Source organism: Schistocerca americana, chromosome 2 (assembly GCF_021461395.2).
Source record: "Schistocerca americana isolate TAMUIC-IGC-003095 chromosome 2, iqSchAmer2.1, whole genome shotgun sequence".
In the NCBI taxonomy this organism is placed as follows: Eukaryota; Metazoa; Arthropoda; class Insecta; order Orthoptera; family Acrididae; genus Schistocerca; species Schistocerca americana.
In genome coordinates, this window is record NC_060120.1 from 452,542,186 (window position 1) to 452,567,865 (window position 25,680).

Consider the following 25,680-nt stretch of genomic DNA (forward strand, 5'->3'; position numbering starts at 1 on the left):
CTACATGTCACTCTAAGAAAATACTGCCGCCAGTGAATACAAAACTACCATTGCTCTTTAAACTCACAATCCCTATATTTCTACTAGGAATACTGTCATTACCCTTTTTTTGTTAGTTCACTAAACTCTTTGAAGAAACCCCTTTTAGGAAGCAAGTATCAGATGCAGCTTTCAAATTTCTGTGGCAGAAGGTACGAAAAATCAGTTGACAGAAGTGCTAGACAGTCTAGACATGACAAAAAGTAATCAAATGGGATGGAGTCTCCTACATCACCTGACTAATGGTACAACACAAAGGAATACCCATGTAAACATTTCCCCGAAATCAAAAGCTTCATAAAAATGGTGAAACAGACAAATGGGGCAAAGGACCTAAGAATGCAAGAACATCTAGTAACAAATGAGCTCTAAACTCAATTCTGCAAAAAATCTATACAACAATTTTAGAACTAGGTAGCTGGTTTGGATGACAGACAAATGGAGCCGATAAAGAAATTCAGACCAACTACACTTAAATGGCTTCTGGACTTCTGCAATAACTGCTTAAAAGAGAACAATATTCCACAACCATGGAGGAAAACAAAAGTAATTGCTATCATGAACGTGGGAAAAGAACATTATGGCCCTCAGAGCTATGAACCATCTCATTATTATGCCATTTCTGTAAGATATGTGAAGACATGCTTTTAACTGTCACCAAAGATTGATAGCTTACATGTACATGAAAAGGCCAGTTTCAGATCCTAAGGAAACTGCACAGCACAAATAACTCATCTAGGACAGCACACAGGGGACGGGTTTGAAAGGGAGAAGATAACTGGAATGGCATTTATCATCCTTTCATCAGCTCACTATACAGTTGCATTGCATAATGATTCACAAAACCTACACTCGGACTGAAGACTATGGTTTTATTAGAATAATTGCCACCTTACTGCACAATCTAAGATTATATGTTGAATTCCAAGGAAGACACTGCTGTTGGAGGAACCAAAGAAATCTTCTACTCACAAGGGAATATACTGTCACCTGTGCTCTACAACATTTACACAAATGATCAGTCAAAACCCAATCTGTACAAAAGTTACATATATGCTGATGTCTTTGCTTTGACTGTGCAGACAGATAATTCTTCAGAAACATAAAAGATGCTGACCAGAGCTCTAGGGATGTTTTCTGATTACTATAACAAGAACCACCTGAAGCTGCACACAGAATTAGGTTTGCATTTTACACCTGTGAAATAAACAGGCAGGAAGAAAACAAAGTGATTTGGGAAGGCATTAAGCTAGAACACTGACACCACTATACTTTGATTCTAACACTCACTGATGGCACTATCTTAATATCAAACTTAAGGTGTCCGCCCAAACCATCACATGGAAACTTGGTAGCAATTCAGGTGGTTAGCCCCAGCTTGTCCATACTTCTACGATGGCACTCTGTTTCTTGGCTACTGGACATTCCTGTCAGGAAGTAGCTGCAAAAGAAGAGTGTCAAAGAAAACTGAGTTACACCCACTACATGGACATTCTCCACCAAGACCTATGCTGAAGTATATAAAGAGCTTTTTAGTCAATATCTGCACTAAATATACCAGCCAAGAAAGCCGAATAAGAACTGTGAGCAGCTGAAATAAGTCATGTCCAAGCAGGGGTAAAGCCAAAAGAATACTCACCAGTCAGACAAAACTTTGACTGGACACAAGGAGATCACTGAACAGGTTACAAATTGGGGTTGGTTAATCGGACAGCCAAATGTAATGGGGATACTTACAAGTGCTAACTCTGACGATGTGGAGAAGTACAGACAGTGATACATCTGTGTCATTATTTACGTTGTCCTTGGAATGAGGAAGATTTGTTCAAGATACAAGAAAATGCTGTAACTGTGTTTCCGGGCAAAGGCTGATTTCAATTTTGTATGAGCCTCTACATATAAATTCCTTTACTTTCTTGCCTGAAATTGTAAATTTCTTGAATCCTGTGTGTACACCCTTGGAATCTTGGTTCCAATAAATAAATCAGTTCCCTCACCAAGACCCTCCCATTCCTTCCACCTCGCGTTTCCTTGTGTATGTTTAATGCTAATTCCGTGACGATACTATTAGGTCACTTCGTCCAATGGTCAATGATCTCAATCACCTTCTCTCCACCAGCAGAACACTAAGTGGAACTAAGGGTAACAAACTTATGTGGCTGAATCTCTTGTGAAGTCATTCCTGGATACTGCAGCTGCAGTTTTGTCCAAAATGCATCAGACTGACTTGTTCCCCAGTGTTGTTTTGGGCAACTACACCTGAAATGTCTGTCAGCCAAGCCCCTACTACATCAACAAAGTCCTTTGGAGGTCTTCATTTCATACAGATATGTTACATGTGCACCATGAACTACTGAGAAGTAAATCAGACTGTCCAAGGGATTAAAAGAAAAATCATCTTGATTTTAGGAGAAATTAATTTACTTCTACATGCACTACATGTCTTTCAATCATTTTGCCACATTTGTAAATTATATCTTATTTCTTTGTTCCTGTTGGTCTCAATTCCATATATTCTAGTTTCTTCTGTTTGATTACATTTCTTTAAACAATAGTGTATATACTTTCCTGATTTCCAGAGGATATGTCTATAGGACAAACTTGGAATTGTCTGTAAAGCTCAGTAGTACATCTTACTATGCTCTTCTTAAAGCTAAAGCTGGCTTCACAAACAGTAATCTACATGTCCATATCATACCATACGACCAAGAGACAGGCTGGTGGTGGACCTACACTCTGGCAGTTTTCAAAGGAAGCCCAAACTTCCTTTTCTTATGAATGTAATTTTAAGCATCAGTTTTGTTCCTGTTCTATCACTTCTACATGATGGGTCCGGTTGGGTTGTTTGGGCAAGGAGACCAGACAGTGAGGTCATCGGATTAGGGAAGGACGTGGAAGGAAGTCAGCCATGTCTTTTGAAAGGAACCATCCCGGCATTTGCATGGAGTGATTTAGGGAAATCATGGAAAACCTAAATTAGGATGGTCGGACGCGGGATTGAACCATCGTCCTCCCGAATGCGAGTCCAGTGTCTAACCACTGCGCCACCTCGCTCGGTCTTCTACATGATGTATTAAGTCTCTGCATTGATTCTAATCATTACACCATTTAGTTTTATTTTAGTACTTCATTACAGCTTCACACACACACACACACACACACACACACACACACACACCATTTAGTTTTATTTTAGTACTTCATTATAGCTTCACACACACACACACACACACACACACACACACACACACACACACCTCCGACTACACTGATCTCGTAATTTCCAATCCAGAACATATTAGCGATGCTTTTTCACTGTGGTACTAGTGTCCTACATAGTTTTACAGCATTTCCAGACAAACCCACACCCTGTCAAAGAATCATCCTATGTTTTAGTTGGAATACTGTTCACAGCCATAGTAAATTTCTTGAATAACCAATTTACCACACCAGCTGTTATTATTAGTATTAAATCATCCTTTTATTCCATATAATTTGCTATTATGTAGTTTTGGCTATGTATCTATTCTCAAGTTAGAATATAATGCACGTACTTCAAGAAGGAAGAACGATTAGGATGGAACTTCCCTTCAATATTGGAATCATTAGAGGTGGAGCAAAAGCTCTGATTGTTTCAAACTGGAGGAAACTGGCTATGCCTTTTCATAGGAACCACCACAGCATTTGCCTGGGTTTGGTAAATCATGGATTGAACTCCCTCCCGAATGCATGTCCAGCGTGTCAGCAGCTGCTTCTGTCTCTACAGCAGCACAGTGTTTTGTTTGTGATTTTTTCTTTTTGTTACAGACTTCTATATAGAAGCAACTAATTTTGATTTACCTGTGTGCTTTGTAGCTTAAATTTCTTGCATGTTAGTGTATTTAATATGCACACTCCTACATTTAAATAACTGTGTAGTGCAGACATTCCTAGACTTTCTGTTGTTGCATACTACTTGACATTTTTTGAAATTTGGGTGTACCGCTATAGCTTGTTCACATTTTAACGAACATTGAGGCGGGAGAGGGGGAGTGTGGATGGTTGAGAGATGACTGCCGCAGGGATGCTATGGGGGGAAATATTTTACCAACTTTCTCAGTGCAGACAACACACACACAGTTTTTGTGAGAGCATCTTTTTTCAAATTTTTTTTTGAGAGGTGTTGATGTTAGCATGTGGTACTGATTCGCAGCAAATAATACGAAATTAAATTAAGCCTGTTTGGATACAAACGTTCAGTGAGTGAGAGAGAGAGAAAGAGGAAGGATATTTAAAATATTTATTAAACTTCTACATCACAAATAATATAATCCTGTTGGGCATGAGAGTATAGTAAATTAGAGCCCAAAAAGCGAAAAAATTCAGGATCAAATCAAACTGTGCCAGTTAATCAGGCTTCAGAATCACTAATTAGGTTTCAAACTTAGATTTTGATTAAAGAACATCTACATATTTCAGTTGGAGGCATGTTGCGGTTTATCTTTAGTCAGAGCTTCAAAATCTGCCTCGACTGCACTCAACTTAGTTCTCAAGTTGTCATCAACACTAAGTCTGTCACTGTACTTATTTTTAATATAAGAAACACTTTTACTCCTGTAAGTATCAACAAATGACACCAAAATCAGATTGCTTGTTTTAAAAGATCCTGCTTTTGTTCCTATCAAAAAACAAAGCAGTGTTTTCTTTTAGAAAAGATCTTCTATTGAACTGGCCATGTCAATGGAAGTTTCTTTCATGATTACTTCTTATTCAATCATGTTTTGTGTAATGTTCAGGAAACTGCTTTCCAAAACTTTTTTGAAGGACCTCTACATGTGTAACAATGTCTCTGATGAGTAATAATGTCTCTACCTAAATCTCCCATGGGAGCTAAAGTCTTTGTCTTCCAAAAATTATGTAAGAGTACGGAATGTTAGAAATTTATTCTTCAGTACTTGTGAACTAAAAAGACTCAACTTCCTTTTGAAAGACAATATCCTGTTATCTGCTATTAAAGCTGTTGTGGAGGGAAAAAAAAGAAAAAAGGTTTTGTCACTGACACCCAAACTCCAGATGTCAGAAACTTAGATCAGTACCAAATGTAGTATGTCGATAGAGTGTCAACCAAAACTCTGATTTAATTCATACTATGTGTTGTCGTCCGGCAGAACGGGTGCAAGCATTAATTAAAAGTAACACCGGAACTATGGAGAACATCAGAAGCATAGCTATGAATAACTGACTGACTTTGCTTCTGTGGGGAAGTTAGTAGAGTGTTAGATCCTCATGCTAAGGGTCCTGGGTTCAAAGCCTAATGACAACTATTTCTTTTATTTTATTATGTGTGAACGTGTTATACGGGACAATGTGTTTATGACATGTAAAATACGTGTTTCGAGTTTACAGCAATATTCTCTTGGCAATCTGATTTCAGTTTGTTTCTTTGAAAGTAGTGAACCTATAGAGAGCATTTGTAGAGTCACAGAATATACAATCAGAACAGAAAAATAAAGAAACAACTGCGTCACACATGCATAACTAAACAGCAACAGTAATAGTAATAATTATAATTAATAATAAACAAAATAATAAGATCAATAATAAGTACATAACGTTCAACTAATGAAGCGAAAGTGCCGGCCGCGGTGGCCAAGCGATTCTGGCCGCTTCAGTTTGGAACCGCGCAACTGCTATAGTCACAGGTTCGACTCTTGCCTCAGGCATGGATGTGTGTGATGTCCTTAGGTTAGTTAAGTTTAAGTAGTTCTAAGTTTTACAGGACTGATGGCCTCAGTGCTCAGAGCCATTTGAAACGAAAGCAGACTGCCAAAAGAACATTGCTGCAGACTCTGAAAAGTCCTTTTACATGTCAGTAAAATGCTCTCCCATATAACAGTTTCACACATAAACAGTTAAAAAGAAGTTCTCATCAGTGGGATTTGAATGTGGGACCTTTGGTACAATGACCGAACACTTTACCTTCTCACCCATGTGAGATCTACATTTACAATTATTTACGTACACATTTTTCCTGTGCTCCGTAGCTCTGGTGATACTTTTAATTACCATTTACACACATTCTACTCAACGATAACACAGAGCATGAACTAAATTGGTGTTTTGGTTCATACTCAATCGACATTAAAACATTTGATACCAATCTGAGTGTCTGAAATCTGGAGGTTTGGTTGTGAGAAACATAAAAACCTTAAGCCTAAGTTCACATACTCAGTTTAAAATCTTGCTTCAGTATGAAGAAGCAAACTTTTTACCATCAGCTCTGAAGCTGTAAACAGTCGTAATTGCATTTGTTAAGAACCAAAGATTAAAGTACCAATAGAAAGCAGTGAAGCCTGAATCATTACAGGTACTGAAAAATGACTATAGCCTGAGATAAGTCCAGCTGAAATTTTTACAGAGGACCTAACAGTGTTCTGAAAGGATGGTTTAAATACAGTGGTGGCATGTTTGTTGCTGTTAGTAGTAGTTTATCTTTTAGTTAAAATGAAGTAGATTGAAGAAAATGAAGTATGGGTAGCAGCTTACCTGACAACCAGAATCCATTAATAACTGGTTACTTTTACTAACACTTCCCCCAATTCCCAACTCAAATGATGCATTTGCAGAATGGCTCATAGAAAACAAGTGAGTCATTTCAAATAGGTACCCCACTCATACAATTAAAGTTGGTGGTGACTTAAATCTATGATGGCCAAAATACCTTTTCAAAGTCAGTGACAGGCACAAAGCATTGTCCAAAATCATACTAGATGTTTTCTCTAAACGTTATTTTGATCAATTAGTTTAGGAGCCAACCAGGTGCAAATGGTTGTGAAAACACACTTGATTTCTTCGCAAGAAATAAGCCTGAGCAAATTGGGAGCATCACAATGGATATAGGGGCTCGTGGCCACCAAGTCATTGTAGGGAGACTGAAAAGAGTAACAACCAAATCCACCAAAAATAAATGAAAACTATATCTAAAACAGCAAATAAAAATGCACTTGTTGTCTTTGTAAGAGACAATCTCAGTCCCTTCCAAAATTACTAGGGAAGTGCAGACCAGGTGAGGCCTAAATTCAAAGAAATACACACATCAAAAAAGTTTGCATCAACCCGGTTCCCAGAAATCCTGAAGACAGACGTTGACTGTGGACATTATATCACAGACACAGTACCTTTGACTGTTCAGAGATGTCATTAAACCCCCCACAGATGTAAACAACCATGCATTTGCAGTGCCTATTAGATGGAGTGGGTCCGACAGCCGATCAGTTCCAGTCATTCCACCAGGAAGGAGGCACACAGCTTGTGTTGTCTGTAATTCACCCATGCCTAGATGGTTCAATCGCTATGTACCAGGAAGGGCTATCAACAAGGAAAGTGTCCAGGCGTCTCGGAGTGAATCAAAGTGATGTTGTTCAGTTATGGAGGAGATACAGAGAGACAGGAACCGTCGATGACATACCTCGCTCAGGCTGCCTAAGGGCTACTACGGATTATGGCTTGGAGGAACCCTGACAGCAACATCACCATGTTGAATAATGCTTTTCATGCAACCACAGGACGTCGTATTATGACTCAAACTGTGAGCAATAGACTGCATTAAGCGCAACTTTCCTCCCGACATCCACGGCAAGGTCCATCTTTGCAACCACAACACCATGCAGCGTGGTACAGATGGGACCAACAACATGCTGAATGGACCACTCAGGATTGGCATCACATTCTCTTCCCCGATGTGTATCACATATGCCTTCAACCACACAATCGTCGAAGACTTGTTACGAGGCAACCCGCTCATGCTGAACGCCTTAGACACACCATCCAGCGAGTGCAGCACGGTGGAGGTTCCCTGCTGTTTTGGGGTGGCACTATGTGGGGCTGACATACACCACTGGTGGTCACGGAAGGTGCTGTAAGGACTGTATGAAACGTGAATGCCATCCTCCGACTGATAATGCAACAATATCGGTAGCATATTGGTGAGGCATTCGTCTTCATGGATGACAATTCACGCTCCCACCACACACATCTTGTGAATGACTTCGTTCAGGAAAATGACATCGCTTGACTAGAGTGGACAGCATGTTTTCCAGACATGAATCCTATCGAACATGGCTGGTATAGACTGAAAATGGCTGTTTATGGACGACTTGACCCACCAACCACTCCGAGGGGTCTACGCCGGATCGCCGTTGAGGTGTGAGAATCTGGTTTTCTAAAATCCCTTCACCAAAGAAGACAAAGTACATGCTCCAGAACTCGAATCAAGAACACCTGCTAAGATGAGTAGCTTACAAGCACATATCCTACGTGTAGCAAAGCAGCTTGAATCACTTAATAAAGGCAACTCTTCCAGCCCAGGCTGTATACCATTTAGATTCCTTTCAGATTATGATGATAGTTGCTAAGCATGGAGCAATTGTATGTACAACAACTAACTCAACAAAGGATCTGTATCTACAAACTGGAAAGTTGCACAGGTCACACCAACTGAATTACTAACTCATGTCACTGACATCAATTTGCAGTTGGATTTTAGAACACACACTGTGTTCAGACTTCATGAATTACCTTGAAGAAAACTATCTGTTGAGACAGAGCCAGCACGGATTTGGGAGGAAAAAAAATATTCTTGTGACACACAACTCGCTCTTTATTATCATGAAGTAATGAAAGCTGTCAATAGGGATCTAAAATTAATTCCTTATATATCTAGATTTCCAGAAGGCTTTTGACGCCATTCCTCATAAGCAGCTTCTAACCAAATGGCTTGCTTATGGAGTATAGTCATAGTTGCATGGCTGGATTCATAACATCCTGTCAGAAAGGTCACAGTTCGTATTAACTGATGGAAAGCCACCAAGTAAAACAGAAGTGATAGCTGGTGATCCTCAAGACAGAGCTGTAAGCTCTCTGCTGTTTGTAATCTATATAAATAATTTACGAGACAATATGAGCAGCCTTCTTAGATTTTTTGCAGGTAATGCTGTCATTTACCATTTAGTAAAGCCATCAGGAGATGAAAACAATTTGTAAAATGATTTAGACATGATATCTGTATGGTGTGAAAAGTAGTAACTGACTCTCAATAACAAAGTGTGAATTCGTCCATTGTTGTTGTTGTGGACTTCGGTCCAGAGACTGGTTTGATGAGTACTAAAAGTAATCTGTTAAATTTTGGTTATATAATAAATCACACAAATCTAAAGGCTATCAATTTAACTAGGGATCACAGTTACAAATTACTGAAACTGAAGGAAGAACCAAAGAGAGTGTTTTATTAGTGGAACCCTTAGCAGAATAATAGGCCTGCTGAAGAGACTGCTTACTGTACACTTATCTGCCTCTTTGCAATACTGCTGTGCAGTATGGGGTCTGCACCAGATAGGATTGACAGGGAACATGGAAAAAGTTTGAAGAAGGACAATTCATTTCATATTATCTTGAAATAGGGGAGACAGTGTCACGGATATGGGACACATGATGGGGTGCCAATCATTAAAACAATGGCATTTTTCACTGAGACAAGAATTTTTCACAAAATGTCAGTAACCTACTTTCTCCTCCAAATCCAAAAATATTTTGTTGGCACCAATGTACATACAAAGAAATGATCACTGTAATAAAATAAAAGAAATCAGAGCTCATGTGGAATAATTTAAGTGTTTCATTTCCCTGCACGTTGTTCGAGAGTGGAACGGTAAAAAAATAATACGAATGTGCTTTAATGAAACCTTTGAATTTAAGTATGAATTGCAGAGTAGTTGTGTAGATGTAGGTACCATTGTGCACATACTTGAGTTACAGTCAATGTACTTGTCTACATCACACAATTTTAGAAACAGAATGTCAGCCTTAGTACTACAGGCACAGCACTATGACCTGGAGTCACAAGGTGTTGTCGTCTTAGTTCAGTGCTCCACTTGATTATGCTGTGTAATTATTGTTTTCGTGAACACGTGGTGTTATGCCTATAATTGCATAGCCCGGCCAATACAGCTCAGCTAAAATTGTGTGACTTAGGCAAATACACTGATTGTAATCCAAGTATACACATTTCAGATGTCATACGCTACACCTGTGAATGGTTACACAGCCGAAACTAATTAGTAGCGAACAATATGAACTGAAACAATGGTTTAACCATAACAGCCAGTGCAGAAAACTGATATCATTCAAGAAAGGCATGTTGTATTTCTTGCCTATTCTAAAGCCTTACTACTGAGGAATTATGCCATGTGTCAATGTGGTGCTGCAATCCTTTAAACAAAAGCTATTCAAATATTTTATCTATAATATTTAGAAGATTAAATGGTCTGTAATATTTGGATACAATGATATTCTTGTTCTGCCCTTTACCGATAGTCACTAGTCGCTAGTCTTCAAAGGCTCGTGTGCGCTTCCTTCTTGAAGGTGCATAACAGGCTGCAGTAGACGATATCTGCATTAGTTCAGCAGGGGACCCATTTGCTCTCTATGAAATGCCTCTACCTTTCCATATTTGGTCTGCAACTATGTTGAAACATTTATCCATGTAGCATTTGGATTCTTTTTTTCTTTATCACTGCTACAGCTCCACCCCCCCCCCCCCCCCCAAGCCCCTTGTTTCAATTTATAATTTCTGCACTGTCTCAAATCAAATAAAGGGTGTCTTGTGGTTTTACTCTTCTGTTGCTTTATACATGACCTCTTTCAGTTCTCAAACTTTCTAATTTATTGTTGCCCAGCACTGGATATCCCAGTTAGCTTCCTTCATTATCTTGCCAGTAATAGAATGCTTTCAATGCTGTTTCATTTCCTTCCCAGTTATGGTGTAGTGTTTGATTTTACAAGTCAACTGGTCAATGTTATACCAGTCAATATTCCAGACATTTACATGGCTTACAACTGTGATATTTGCCAGAGTTGTTGCCTTCTACTTAGCGTAGTAATTCTGCTACAATATGGACTTTGCATTTGTATTGATGGCAACCACAACAGAGACCTTTCTGTCACATAATAATGAAGTGGAAAAGGCCACTGATCAAGTTCAAAAAGTACAGCAATATTACATTCTGGAGCATTTGTTGCCTAATGCCCAGACTAACATTTGCCTGAAAGTGACTGACATCTGATTTCACTGAATCATAGAAAGACTTCAGATACAGATTCTTACAGTCACATAATGCTGAGACTATAAATGTAGTTTGTACACTAGCTCAAGAAAGGAGTAGTCTGAAAGCTAGCAAAGTTTTCAGTCTCGTTTGTGAGCCTGTCACCAGCTCAATGCCTCTACTATCCAGTGACTTGTTACATTTACTACTAAATTAATTCTACTAATGTGAGACTTTCTAGGAAAAGCAGCAATGAAACAAAGCCATCACCACCAAAAGTTACAGTGTGACCCTCTTAAATCATAACATGAAATGAGAGGCACGAGGATGTTGTCAGCTTCATGATTTATTTTTTGTGCATGGAAAGGGAGGGAGAAAGGTGGAAAGAGCAAGGTCTTTACCACGTCAGTCTGCCCATCAGTAGCTTAAATAATGAAAGAAGTAAAGGTGTTTGCTCAAGGTACAATTACAATTTTATAAACTACATATCTGAAAGCAAACAAGGACAAGAAGTGAGCATCAACAACAAAATGTATAGTGTTTGAAGTCTCCTTATGCCATTCCTTGTTGGTTTTGGAATTCCAAAATATTTGATTTGGATTGCAAATCAAAACAAGCAAGTTAGTGCATATTACAGGGTCAGAGACAAACGTCACCCATTTTCAATTTTAGATCACCTAACTAGTAACAATTAATTGTGTGTTATGTTTGAGTGTCTACTTCAACAACATTCACTGAAATTATCAATGATAAAATGCAAATTGTATCAAGATTGCATAAGAATACTTTCATACCTTAATGAGTATTGCCATGTCAGTGAGGTCCTTTCCATCCCAAGCATCAAATGGCTCTAGAAGTTGTAGACGTTGGCTCTTAGGATCAACATTAACTTTCAAGTTGCCACCGTCTGCTGGAGGAGCCTGGTATGTGTCCTCACCTGGATCAAAGCCTTTTGGCGGCAGTTCATCAGCGAAGGGGTCATCCAACTTAAATTCCTTGCCTGAGAAAAGAAATGATCCAAATGGCTCTAAGCACTATGGGACTTAACATCTGAGATCATCAGTCCCCTAGACTTAAAACTACTTAAACCTAACTAACCTAAGGACATCACACACATCCATCCCCGAGGCAGGATTCGAACCTGCGACCGTAGCAGCAGCGCGGTTCCGGACTGAAGCGCCTAGAACCGCTCGGCCACAGCGGACGGCTCCTGAGAAAAGTTTTTTCCTTTAGCAATAGCACACTTTTTTAAAAAAATCACATACAAAAGCCATTAACAAACAATCGTTCATGCCAGTGATTTAAATCCAATATTTAAGAAGTGCTCACAAAGGGGACCAAGACCATCTTCACATAAATAAGATTCCCTCCCACACTGCCCTGCATTCTAACAATATTATGACTGAATATGTTTTGGCAAACAATGACAGAGAGGAGGTTGTTGTCAGAAGTAACATTCGAGGTGGTGTACAAGAAAGCTAGACTTAAAAAGTTGCTGCAGAACCATTAAAATACTGATTGGCTCTATTGGGTGAGACACTTATACCGAAGGTACACTGGACAGTTCAGCAAGCTGTATGGAGTTCTGTATGGGGTTTAATAGGGGCAGTTAACTGCTATAGGCAGGGTCTAGGAAAGAAAGGGGAAAGGAAGAGTACACTATGAATTGTAGTGACATAGGTACACAAAGTCTAGGAGAAGTAATGCAAAATGTACGGAGCAGAAACATAAAGAACACACCAGAAGAGATGGGATAGAGAGAGCAGTAGCGCATTATAACATATTTCTAATAAATTATTTAACAAATGCGGTTCAATTTCATGTTTAAGACCACATTTTTCCTCCTTGAAACAGTAACTGAAAAAATAGTCCTGACGTTCCCACTGAAAATACAGGCAGAGGAAGAATGCACTTAGATTAACACTACTTGAAGTAGATCAGATGATGCTGCTATACATTTCTTTACAAGATCTAGAAAATTAAACTTCCATATGGCAAAAAGTGATTTAAAAAAATTACCTCTGAAAAATGCTTATGTATACTCCACAAAACTGACATGTTGCAATTTTTTCCACTTTCTGAAGGTAGCAGCGACAGAATTCGCCTTTTCAGTGTGATGAAGCAGTGACAACAATTCCGTATTTGAGCCATCCTCCTTTTTGCCTTAATTTTTTTTAAATTAAGACATACAAATTATATGGAAGTCTGTACAGACTAAATTAACCTGTCTACCAACATGGTTTGTTAATAACCCAGAAGAGTTGTCTTTGTGAGCCATCATATACGAGGAGCTGTTACAGTTTATATTTGTTATGACAGTAACAGCACTACTAAATCTAAGAAACATACCATCTGCTCCCTTCAGGGTATCCCTCCTGGGGTCAAAGTCAAGGGTGCCTGCAATGGACAGAGCAGTAACGAGCTCAGGTGATGTCACAAAGGCATGTGTTGCAGGATTTGCATCATTTCGTCCAGTGAAGTTACGGTTGTATGAAGAAACAATTGTGTTTTTCTCTCCTTGCTTAATATCTTTTCGATCCCATTGTCCAATACAAGGTCCACAGGCATTAGCCAAGACTGTGCCTCCGAACTGTCTTAGTGTTTCTGCCTGAAATATTAATTATAGCACTAAAAATGTTGCTGTTCTCAATAGAGGACTATTATTATTATTATTGTTATTAATAGTAGTAGTAGTAGTAGTAGTAGTAGTAGTAGTAGTAGCAGCAGCAGCAGTAGCAGAAGTTCCCATTAGTGAAGCAAACAATGGATAGCAAATAATTTCTTTCCCTCTTGAACTGATGATTCAGTTCCCATAATGGTCTCATAAAAAGTTATTATCCTAACATACAAATGGGAATTAAAATAACAATGTAAGGCCTTCTTCTTCTTCTTCTTCTTCTTTTCCTCCTCCTCCTCATTACGCACTCATGGAAAATCTTGAGTAAAACTGGGACTAAATGAAGAATCAGCCATAACATCATTTAAGGGACTTTACTAGCATGTGTATACTATGGTCAATAGTAGTAACTGTGAAAAGTTCAATTTCCTTCAACATACAACTTAAAAGTCTTGTGGTTCAGTTTTACAGGGTGGCTACTCAAACTTGTACAAAATTCAGAGGATTCCAGGTATGGTGTCAAGATTCTCCTGATAAATTAACAGTGAGAGGGGGGGAGGCAGTATATCACAGTAAAGATTTTTGTTTCCTCTCAGCTAGACCATATACCAGCCATAAGCACTAGTTTCACCACAGTTCTCAAAAGCAGTAATTTATATAGAATGATATTCAAATAATTAACACATTTTGAAATATTATTTTAAAATTTGTGATTTATAAAACTCAATAAAATTTAATTTCAATGCTACATTATAAATTAAGAACTCCCTGAGATTTATGAAATTCCTGGAATTCATAGAGAAGAATTGCCACCCTCATTTTAGTTCATTAACTGGGCCATATTATAATTATGAAACTAATCTACATTATGAGACAGAATGTAAATTATGAAGGTGAGTACACCTCATAACTGTTTTGTTTTTATGGCCCTACAGAGTTATTCTAAATGATGGACCCATTTTCAAAAATTCATATTTATTCAAGTACAAATCCAAAATAAACAAGCTTTATACCAATGAAAAGATGAAGATTCAAAGTTTTTGGCAGGCAGCAGCGGGCAGGTGGTGATGGTTTCAGAAGTGACCAGTAGAGTTCGCACAGCAATAAGGCCATCGTTCCGTTTCACTGTCAGTTGTGAGTGAGTCGCAAACTGCAATGCAGCAGGCATTTCATACCAAATTCGGTATTCAACCACCAACTCACAAAAGCATTAGCCATTGGTTTAAGCAATTTAAACAGATTGGGAGTGTGTACAAAGGAATAAGCACAGGCCGAGTGTGTGTGTCAGAGGATGATGTCCGATGGATGTATGAAAGTTGTGTGTGCAGTCCCAATGTCTACCAACACAGCCAGTCAAGAACTTGGAATACACCAACCATCTGTATGGAAAGTTCTGGGATGGTGTTTGCTGTACAAGCCCTACCAACTACAACTTGTGCAGCCTCTCAAACCCAATGACAAAGAGAAGCGTCTCGCATTTTGTGGTTATGTGCTAGCAAAGATGAAGGATGACACATTTCTACAGCGTGTAATTTTTAGTGATGAAGCGACGTTCCACCTTAGTGAAATAGTCAGACAATGTTCGCATATGGGGTTTGGAAAATCCACATTCAACATTGCAACACGAAAGAGACTCACCAAAGATGAATGTATTCTGTGCTGTATCACGTACAAAGGTTTATGGACCATTTTTCTTTGCAGAAAGAATTGTAACGGGAATTATATACCTGGACATGTTGGAATAACGGATGTTCCCCCAAGTTATGGAAGATTCCCACTTCATTTTCCAACAGGATGGAGCACCGCAAAATTGGCACCATGATGAATGAGGCTTTTTGAATGACTCCCTTCCTCAACGTTGGATCGGTCACAGGGGACTTGAGGACCTGGCTCTGCACTTCTGGCCACCGAGATCTCCTGATCTCACACCATGCGACTATTTCTTATGGGGTTATATGAAGGAAGCTGTTTATGTCCTGCCTCTACCAACCACTCTGAATGATCAGCGGAACCGGATCACTGGCACCAAGCACTCAGTAATAGCAGATACAAATTCGCGTGTATGGGATGAGTTTGGCTACCACATCGATGTTTGCCACGGAGCCAATGGTGGCCACTTTGAACATTTATGATTGAAACTTCCTCTTTTCGTTGCTATCAAGCTTGTTGACTTTGGATTTGTACTTGAATGGGTCCATCATTTAGAACAACCCTGTGTTTATGGATTTCAATCTGCATATGAATGATTTAATTTGAACATTGTCACAAAACAAGTCTTTATAATTTAACATTGAGCTGCACTCACAATTCCATCCCTCTCAATTGTTGCTCGCACTTGTTCAGATCCAGGTGTTACATTGAATGGAATCTTCGATTTGAGTCCATGTTTTAGTGCTTGCTTGACAATGCTTGCACATCGGCCCATGTCCTCATAACTAGAATTTGTACAACTACCAATGAGACCTAGAAAAAAGAATAGTGATGCATCAATAACAAAATGGCACATGAATGAATGTAGTCCACCACACAAAATTTTCCAAGTGAAAGTTCAATACTGACTACTTTTTAATATTTGTTACAGTTTGCCTATGAGAACTGTAAGTAAATAATTTTAATCGTCATGCAAATCATTACAGTAGGAGAATGTATGAATGGAATTGCTGAGCAGCCAAACATAATCACAAGCAGGGGGTTTATTTTGTGCTAATTTGATGTAAAAATTGTAGAAAAAGTATTGTGATGACATGCAGTATCCATAAGCACTGAGGAAAAAGTAGTACCTGGTCTTGACCGTGTGTGCAGTGACAGCAGCACAATAATACTCCGGCAGCCGCGGAGCATCAGGAAACCATTGTTGCTAAACAAGAAATATGAAATTAAATTATGTACTGTCAGTCACTGGAATGTATTCCTGATTCACTGATGACATGCCTTACACTGAGCCCGCCAGGATTTTGTTCTGTTCAATATCAAATTAGAGTTTAACTGAAATATTTAAAAAAATTTGAGGGAATATATGAAGCATTGCAAGTGATATTTGTTGGAAGAATGTATGTAAAATCCTTTGTAATATTTATCCTCTCTACGATCTGCAGCTTGAACTTAGTTGTGCGACAATAAGGAACTGTAATTTCTGAACTGAAGTCCAACAAATTAAATAGTTTTATTTCACTGTGGAAAAAATTTACTCTCTGGCAATGCTAGAATTTCTTAAAGAACTGAAACTTTTAAGCCAGGGTCGCACTCACAACTAAAGTGACGCAACAGCTAGCAGCATACTGCTGTGGCACAACAGTTTTTAGTGGTGTTTCTCAAGAGATGAAACTTCTGTCATGCCAAAAAAGTTCAACTCAGTTGTACTTTGTGACACCAATATCCTTCCCCCACCACTGAGCAGAATCATCCAACTGGTCCATAGTAGCTGTATTTCAAAATACCAACAGTCTGTTGTAGTTATTGTGGAATAATAGCTGCTGTGCTCCATTTGATTCCAATGTGTTTTCATATAAATGGTGGTCTGCTGTGTGTGTGTGGGGGGGGGGGGGGGGGGGGGGGAAGAATTGGGGGGGGGGGGGGGAAGAATGGGGAGGGGGAAGGTGGTGTGTGTGTGTGTGTGTGTGTGTGTGTGTGTGTGTGTGTGTGTACTTGCAAATGACTGACGTATCTTGAAAGCTTTTTGTATGAATAACTACGCACCATAACTAGAAAAGTAAAGTGTTTAAAACCTTAATTTGAGAGAGCAAGTACTGTATAAATTGTGGATTGTACGTAGGAAAGAGCCCCTGAGTGTGATGTGGCTGCAGCAAAACTGAACATTAGAGGTACCATATTCAAAATACTCACATTAACAAATACAATAAAATTCCAAAATCTTATTTAGAAACCAGCTGTTGGTTGGTTTGTTAGACTGCATTTCACCTTCTAGTATCACTTCTTTTATAATTGTGTTTCTTGCCACTTCTCTGTTTGCATGAAATATATTTTTGGATCCAACATTTGCATTTCCCCCCTCCCCCCTTGTATTTAAATCTAGTTAAAACTCTTAATGATGTGATCTGCACTATAAACAATAATATCTGCCCATATTATTTCATTTGATGCCATACTGAAAAGTGTGCAAGTACATTGAATTTGTTGCATCCTGTACAATTGGTAGCTCATGGAATGCTGTGAGCTGTGGTATCACTTAAGCTGTGTGTGTGAATCTCAATTCACATTTTGTCCAAAGGGAGAACTTTAACTGCAACACAGTCATATCATTTTATTTCAAGCTGTTGATATAATAAACCATAGCACATGGCTTTGGAGATGCAATATTTGGCCCCTCCTGCAGGATATCTCAATTGGACAGAAATTAAAAATTTCTGAACAACCAGCATTGGGAGTGCGGAAGCAGATAGACAGTCTCAAAAAGCATTCTTAATCACTTCATGATAGAACACAACTCTGGCAACTACACACAACTCACAACAGGTACAGTGCCACACACTTTTAGACCATTTCATCTGAAAGGTACAAAAAGTAGTTAAATTTTAAAGAACAGTCTATTCTGAGAAAACACTGTCAAGTTAAATAGTACTCCAGCCAAACGATGCATAATCCTATGTCTACCTAGCCAATAAATGACTGACATAATTGTTGACCTGTATAATGATTTAGCAATTAAGAATATGAGGCTTTTTGGAGGTTTTGTTATCTGGTTTTGCATGTAATGAGTGTATGGACGGGTGTCATTTGTCTTCAGAGTGGGGCAGCGATCACAGTATTATCATAAGTATCATAAGTGTGGGCTTTATATATGTTCCTTGTGTCATCCTACGTTGGAGTAACATGGTGGACCAATGAGTAAATGCACAAAACCTAACAATATAGCGTTATGTCTATGTAAGACACAAGAAGAATGTTGAAATGTCACTAATGTCATTCTAATGTCTGAGCTCATGATGTATACTCCAGTGGTATTCCCTGTCTCGACAAGTTTGAAATACAAGAAGTTATTGTATTTTGTGCGATAGTGTATGAGCTTCATTTCAGAAGAAATGCTTTGTATTAATCTATAGAATTTCTGTGTTTGTTGAAACTCTTCAATTACAGCATAAGCGAGACTGCATCAATGAAGAAGCCCAGCATAATTGCACTAGTACGGTCCAAAGAAAATTTAATTTTAGTTGTGGATGCTCACGTCTCCAAATATTAACAAGCTCAAATTTGAACACTCATGTGTAAACAGGGGAACCTTACAACATATACATACCAAATGAAACCTATGAACACATATCCAGATAGAAGCATAGTATGGACACAAAAGCCGACAGTGTTTTAACAGTAGTAGGTAAATCACTATTGACAGGTCACACTGAACTTACTTTTTTGATTTTATTTAATATTTGTTTTACTGTAACCACTGTGCACCCCTGACAAATGATAGATGCAGGACAAATTCTTTTAAATGATAAAGTAATGAATAACACAAAATCTTGAGTTTTTAGTGACTAAACTGTGATTAAATGACATAACACAAAACTGGCAGTACAAAATGAAAAATGTGAAATCTAAAGAAGTCAGTGGCAACTGGTAGCCATTTAATGTTGAAATTACATACTGACTTTTTCATCCTGGTTGATTATGGCATACTGCCAATGTTAGCAAGTAAACAAAGTAGTGTACAATAGTAATATGGTTGTCATAGCCGAGTATGGTGTTTCACTACCACTAATGTGTATTTTTGTAGCAAAAGTACCTTATTAAGCATGTAAATATACTACACAATTTAAAGTTCGATTAGACATCAAATTTCAACATTCCATGTATGGGTAAAAGCACGAGATCCTCTGCGTCTATCACACGGCAAAATCAGCTTGTAATACATATGAACTTATAAAAATATCATTTAATATTGCCGTAATTGTTTGGGTATCAATTTCAAGGTCATTTGAAGCATTTCTGCATTCAGAGAAAAAATGTGTACAACTATTTATTGAGTTGTAATTCATCTTGTTGGTCTTTTTTTTTTTTTTTTATATAGCTGTTTCGCATGAATTTTCAAAGTTTGCAGCAAAGCAGCGCTATCTATATTTCCTCCAAAATTCTCATGAAATCTTAAGTGAGAATATATTTGTCTCTATTCACTGTATCAAACTCTGTGAAGGATACATGCTAAAGTAATTCACAATTGAAAATTCCATAGGCTGCAGTGTGTGCAGATGCCAGGGCATGGGAATTATCTCCGCTGAACAGTGCTACCATATGTCTATACTTTATGTTTTTGTGTGCAACTACTGAGCTTGTTTTGCAAAAAATTGAATGGATGAGGCAACAAACTGTGGGGTTGGTGCTTTGCACCAGGTGGAGGAAGGCCTGTGTAATGTTTGAAGTAAGGAGTATAAGAATACAAGATTCACTGCAGAAAATTGCTGCTATTTCCAGCACAATCACCAACTGCACAGAGAAAAAAAATTCAATCACTTATGGTGCAATACCAACTGGTTATGTAAAACTGGTGAACAACCAAAGATTGGGCAGTGGTTTATACAAACCTACAGGGTACGTCTAATGATCAGATGGATGTCGAATCTGAGCCCCTAACTTTAATGAAGAACCTAATCCAATAACTGTTGTTATTTTCAAAGTCTGATTTAGTATTAAGCTGCAAATGTAATTAATATCAAATACAATAGCTTTAGGTATAAAAATAATTATTACTTTCTGTAAAACCACATTGTAGAACATACCAGAAAATAAATTAACTTAAAAATACTTATGAAATTTTGATGGTATTAATTTGTTAAACTTTACCAAAGACTCAAGGATACTGTTAGTATCAACCACTATGACAAAATTAAAGCATAAATCACCATTATTTTGTACTAATTGCTTACAAAATCTACTTTTCAGTCTAAAAATATAGTGCTATCCCATTCTGCTTTTATAAAATTTGTAATCATATTTTGTAGTAAGTAATCCTCTACGTAGATTATCAAAGATGCACAACTTTCAACTGTAATTCCAACTATGCTCTCATTTAAACAATGCTATATAAAACGCTGTGATTGTTGTATATTTATAGTAGAATTGGGCAACACGATTCTTTTTCCTGATTCGATTCCTACGATTTAATCTCACATTGCGAATCGATTCCTACGATTCGTTCACGATCCATTCTAGTCTGCGATGTGCCATTCTTACGGAATGCAAGAAGTTCTACATCTTACTCACAGGTGGCAGGACAGGTCTAAAATTGTCAGAGAGGTTAGAATCGAACTGATAAGATATGCCAGAAATAGTTTATTTATGAGTAAACATGCACATGACGTTACAAGTGCGATTCTCGATTTATACGTGTAATGCCTTAATTGTTGAAAGGTCACGTTTGATTTGATTGCATCTACTGTTTTATTTCAGTATGCCAGGAGAGAGGAGTCTATTTGTGCGGAAGGTGGTGCAAAATTACGTGGTATGCCAGTTTGGTTGTGTGGCTTGAACGCGCCTCTTAACTTTCATTTCTTCTAAATACAAAGCATAGGTATTTGGCTTTTAATTTGTCTGAGAACTTGCCGCTGTAACTACTGTTTACGTGAGAGGACGACATACTTCTAAACAATAGGATTCAATCGTATACGTCGACATTACTTCACTAAAATTTAATATGAATGTGAACAGGATAACATTTGAAAACTCGAACTGGAAATTATTAATTAAAAAGCTTTTGTTTAAAGACGGTATTACACGGCGATCTGCCAAGAAAGGTATTGGCTAGAGAGTCTATATTCTCTCTATATAGGCCCTGTAATATTGGTCTAGTGCGACAGCCATTTGGTGGCGGGACTTGTGGAACTAACACAATTAGCAAATTAGCAGTGAAGTAATGACGCTGTATACGATTGTATCCTACACTTTAGAATTATGTCGTCTTCTCACGTAAATAGAAGTGGCAGAAGCAAGTTCTCAGACAAATTAAAAGCAAAATACCTATGCTATGTATTTCGACGAAACAAAAGTTAAGCTAAATTTGCAGTGTGTGAGGGCTGACAGTTGCTTTATTGTGAAATATAAGGTGCTGTGGAATTGGAAAGCGCACAGAAAACCGTAGGATGACACGAATCCGCGTATGTGCACTATATGGGGATAGTAAATGGGAAATGCCTTTACGCTCGTTCCCGTCAGCCACAGCCAAGTGTGGTGTCAGCTTGGTTTTCATGTCGAGTAATATTACAGCCCACGAACTTCGTTTGTTCCTTCCGAGCTTCCTTTGTTCACACGCATCCTCCACTTGACTGCCATCTGTCGGTCGTAATCATTCGGCACGACTCGGCATGATTCGGGAAGTTGCCTTCGAAGCATAGCGTACTAAGAATCGTTGGAACTTGGAATCGTCACGACTCGGAAACACGCAATCGTTCTTACGATTCTTTTGAACGACGATTCGTCCGTATCACGATTCGATTCTTTATTTAGAGTCGTTCAAATGAACGACTCATTCACGAATCGCCACAACTCTAATTTATAGGGGTGGGTCCACTGTCACATTTATGGCTCTGGTACCCATAATATTCTATCCCAATGGGATTATTTTCTGGGGTAATTCATCAAGCCAAGCTAAAGTTTTCCGGGCACAAAAACGTGCAGTAAGAATTATATGTGGTGTGAACTCAAGAACATCCTGCAGAAGCCTGTTTAGGGAACTAGGGATACTAACTACAGCTTCCCAATATATTTATTCCTTAATGAAATTTATCATTAAAAATATATCACTTTTTCAAACCAACAGCTCAATTCATGGAATCAATACTAGAAATAAGAATAATCTTCACAAGGATTTAAAGTCACTTAGTCTTGTACAAAAAGGTGTGCATTATTCAGGAACACACATTTTCAATAACTTGCCAGCAGCCATAAAAAGCTTAACAACCAATGAAATTCAGTTTAAGAGAAGCCTGAAGGATTTATTGGTGGCCAACTCCTTCTACTCCATTGATGAATTTCTGAGGAAAACCAACTGATTTGTATATAAGTACAACATAACTTCTGCACAATTTCAGTGCAGTAATGTGTTCACTGAAAATTTGTGTGTGTGTGTGTGTGTGTGTGTGTGTGTAAGTATAATCTAACTTCTGCACCATTTCAGTGCAGTAATGTGTTCATTGTAAATAAGTATTACAGTAGTTGTATTACATGTTTCTTACCTTATAAATAAATATAAAACTTTTTTATTTTAAATTCAGTGCAATAGTATTTGTAAAATGACTCTTAGTGTTCATTAAAAAATGACGATCATTCCACTTGGGACCTGTGGAATGGTACATTAGCTTATTTGTTTTAGTTTAAATATTTGTCATGTATTGTTGTTTTTCTGACATGTTCCACATCCTGGAGGACCTCCTCACTACGGATCAATTGGAATGAAAGTAAATCTAATCTAATCTAACCAAGCTTCACTTCATGGTTGAAAAGGTATGCATTAGTTGATTTATGACATACGCAGGGGAGCGAAGTCGAGGGAACAGATGGTTCAACATTATCTTTTAAAATATAATTCAGATTTAATCAACAATCATAGTAGCTATCCTCTCAACACTAGCTATCATACATTCCACTGTGATTTTATTTTATGGTCATTTTTAATAACATTAGAATTACACTACACAGATGAATGACTTCATGCCAGAAACGCACACTGAGCAAAGTGTTTTGGGCTGACCAATTCAGTTCAACAGTAGGGGCCAATAGGACGCTTCTAAGCAAGAGGCAACATAATTGAGGTTTAAGTTGCATGCCCTACATATAACAAGTTTAAGAAATCACAACTACGCGAGCAATGCAGAACACGAATGTATGATTGTAACTTAGCTGTAATTTCTACGATGTATTTAATGCACCTGGTTTATAGCTCTTACACACTTGAACAGTTTTACATTTAATGTTGTAGGCAAACATTTGTTAAATTCCTTTTTAGCGGTTTATGAATCCCTGCTGTGTGTGTGTGTGTGTGTGTGTGTGTGTGTGTGTGTGTGTGTGTGTGTGTGTGTCATTAATAAAAGGAAAATCACTGGCATTCCAGGTGACCTTGAACCTTCATTTAATAGCTTAGTGAGCCATAGCCAACTCGCTAGAGACTTTCTTACAGCTGCCCACGATGAATATACAGCCTGTGTGCTACTTCTCTGCAGGGCAAGGACACCCTTAGAAGATGCCAGGTGGGTGGACAATTTCAGAATCCGTCTTTCACCTGGATGTGGCAGATAACAAATAGGCCCCTCACATGTACCTTATTCCCAGTACAAACGGGAAGTCATGTGCAATCTGCAGTAAACAAATGAGAGAATATGCAGAGCGCATTTGGTTTGGAGATTGCATCTCCATATGTATTTGTCACGAACATTTTTATACTTGTTATGAATTAATGAATTGAGAGACTTTAATAAAATAAAGTCCATATAACGTAGTAACTAGTGATAAAGGAAATCAATGACCTTGGAATATAAGACTGTTAATTCTACAAAATGTTACTTTTGAGAAAACCAACGACAATAGAGACTTGATATAATGTGCGACGAAACAGTATATTTATATCTGTGACTCCTACAATTTAGTATATACATAGAAGTTCCACTGTAATAGTCTCTCTCTCTCTCTCTCTCTCTCTCTCTCTCTCTCTCTCTCTCTCTCTCTCTCTCTCTCCCCCCCCCCTCTCCCTGACAATTCCCTTATTGGCACTCTCTCACCGACCCCATCATTGTTATAGGATCACTCTGTGTCTTCCATGTCTGCAAGACTATATAATGTGTCATTAATTACGAAATAATGTATGGACAGTTATGGTTGAAAATTATGAATTATTTAGGAATAAAAGAGACGACTCACCACAAGGCAGAAGCACTGCGCCATGGATAGGCACACCAACAAAAGGCATGAAGCTTGACTAGCTTTTGGAGTGCACTTCCTTTTTCTAGCTGTAGGAAAAACATGCACAGAAACACACACATATTCACTCACTCATGTGCATACACCTTTCGCCCTACACTGTGCTCAGCCAACTGCCAGTTCTTTAATGGCCCACAGTGAGTGATCTAGGATGAGGAAGGGGGTTTGGGATGGGGTGGGGTGAGGGATGGAGAGAGGCAAGAGACAGTGGGGGGGGGGGGGGGGGGGGAGCGTCTAGCAGTTTGTGAGAGAATGGGGGCTAGCTGGGGTGCTTTGTGTGTCCGTGTGCGTGTGTGTGTCCTACAGCTGGAAAGAGGAAGTGAATTCCAAAAGCTAGCCAAGCTCCATACCTTTCATTTGCGTGCCTATCAACGACGCAGCACTTCTGCCTTTCGGTGAGTTATCTTCTTTATTCCTAAATAATTCACAATTGTGAAATAGAACTTTAGCTTGAACTGTTATTTAATGCTTCATTTCACGCATAGCTGGCTGAGCAGTCAAGACAACATAGAATCGCAGGAGCTACATTACATGGCGAATTTGATTTTAATACTTTTCTTTACACTCACGCAACTGCTTGTGCAGCTGGTATAACATTTCTATTTCACAGGAGCCTACAGACTTTGAGGAGATTTTATTTACACTGAAACAATTAGGTGCACAATAAAGGATTGATTTTTCAGCTGGCCTGTCTGCGAACTAATAAAGGCATAATTTCAGGTCATGTTACAAAGTAAAGGTGTGGGACCATGCACTGTTTAACCATTAGAGTGAGAATATTTGCAATGATAGTCATTTACAGTGGCATAGTTGATTATGTGGTGTGAAAATAGGTATTTTACATAGACATAGTTACAGACTCTTATCATCACAAGATTTTTTTTTTTCCTTGGTCATTGCTTATAACACTATTTACACCACATAATCACGATAATTAGATGCAAGGCTCACAATTCATGATTACTGAAGTACATGTGGCTAAGAATTGTCCTTTAATTTATGTTGCAAATGAAAGTGCTGGGCTCA

The 25,680-nt window shown here is 38.3% G+C and overlaps 1 protein-coding gene across 1 annotated transcript in view; it reads right to left on the reverse strand.

Moving 5' to 3' along the window:
• The window catches only part of LOC124595442 (probable aconitate hydratase, mitochondrial), an 83,229-nt gene that overhangs the window by 14,874 nt on the left and 42,675 nt on the right, over positions 1-25,680 (reverse strand). The window contains exons 9-11 of the mRNA XM_047134186.1: positions 16,040-16,197; positions 13,467-13,725; positions 11,912-12,117 (exon numbers count right to left, since the gene is read on the reverse strand). Of these exons, the coding sequence (XP_046990142.1) occupies positions 11,912-12,117; positions 13,467-13,725; positions 16,040-16,197 (623 nt within the window). The remainder of the gene's footprint in view (positions 1-11,911; positions 12,118-13,466; positions 13,726-16,039; positions 16,198-25,680) is intronic.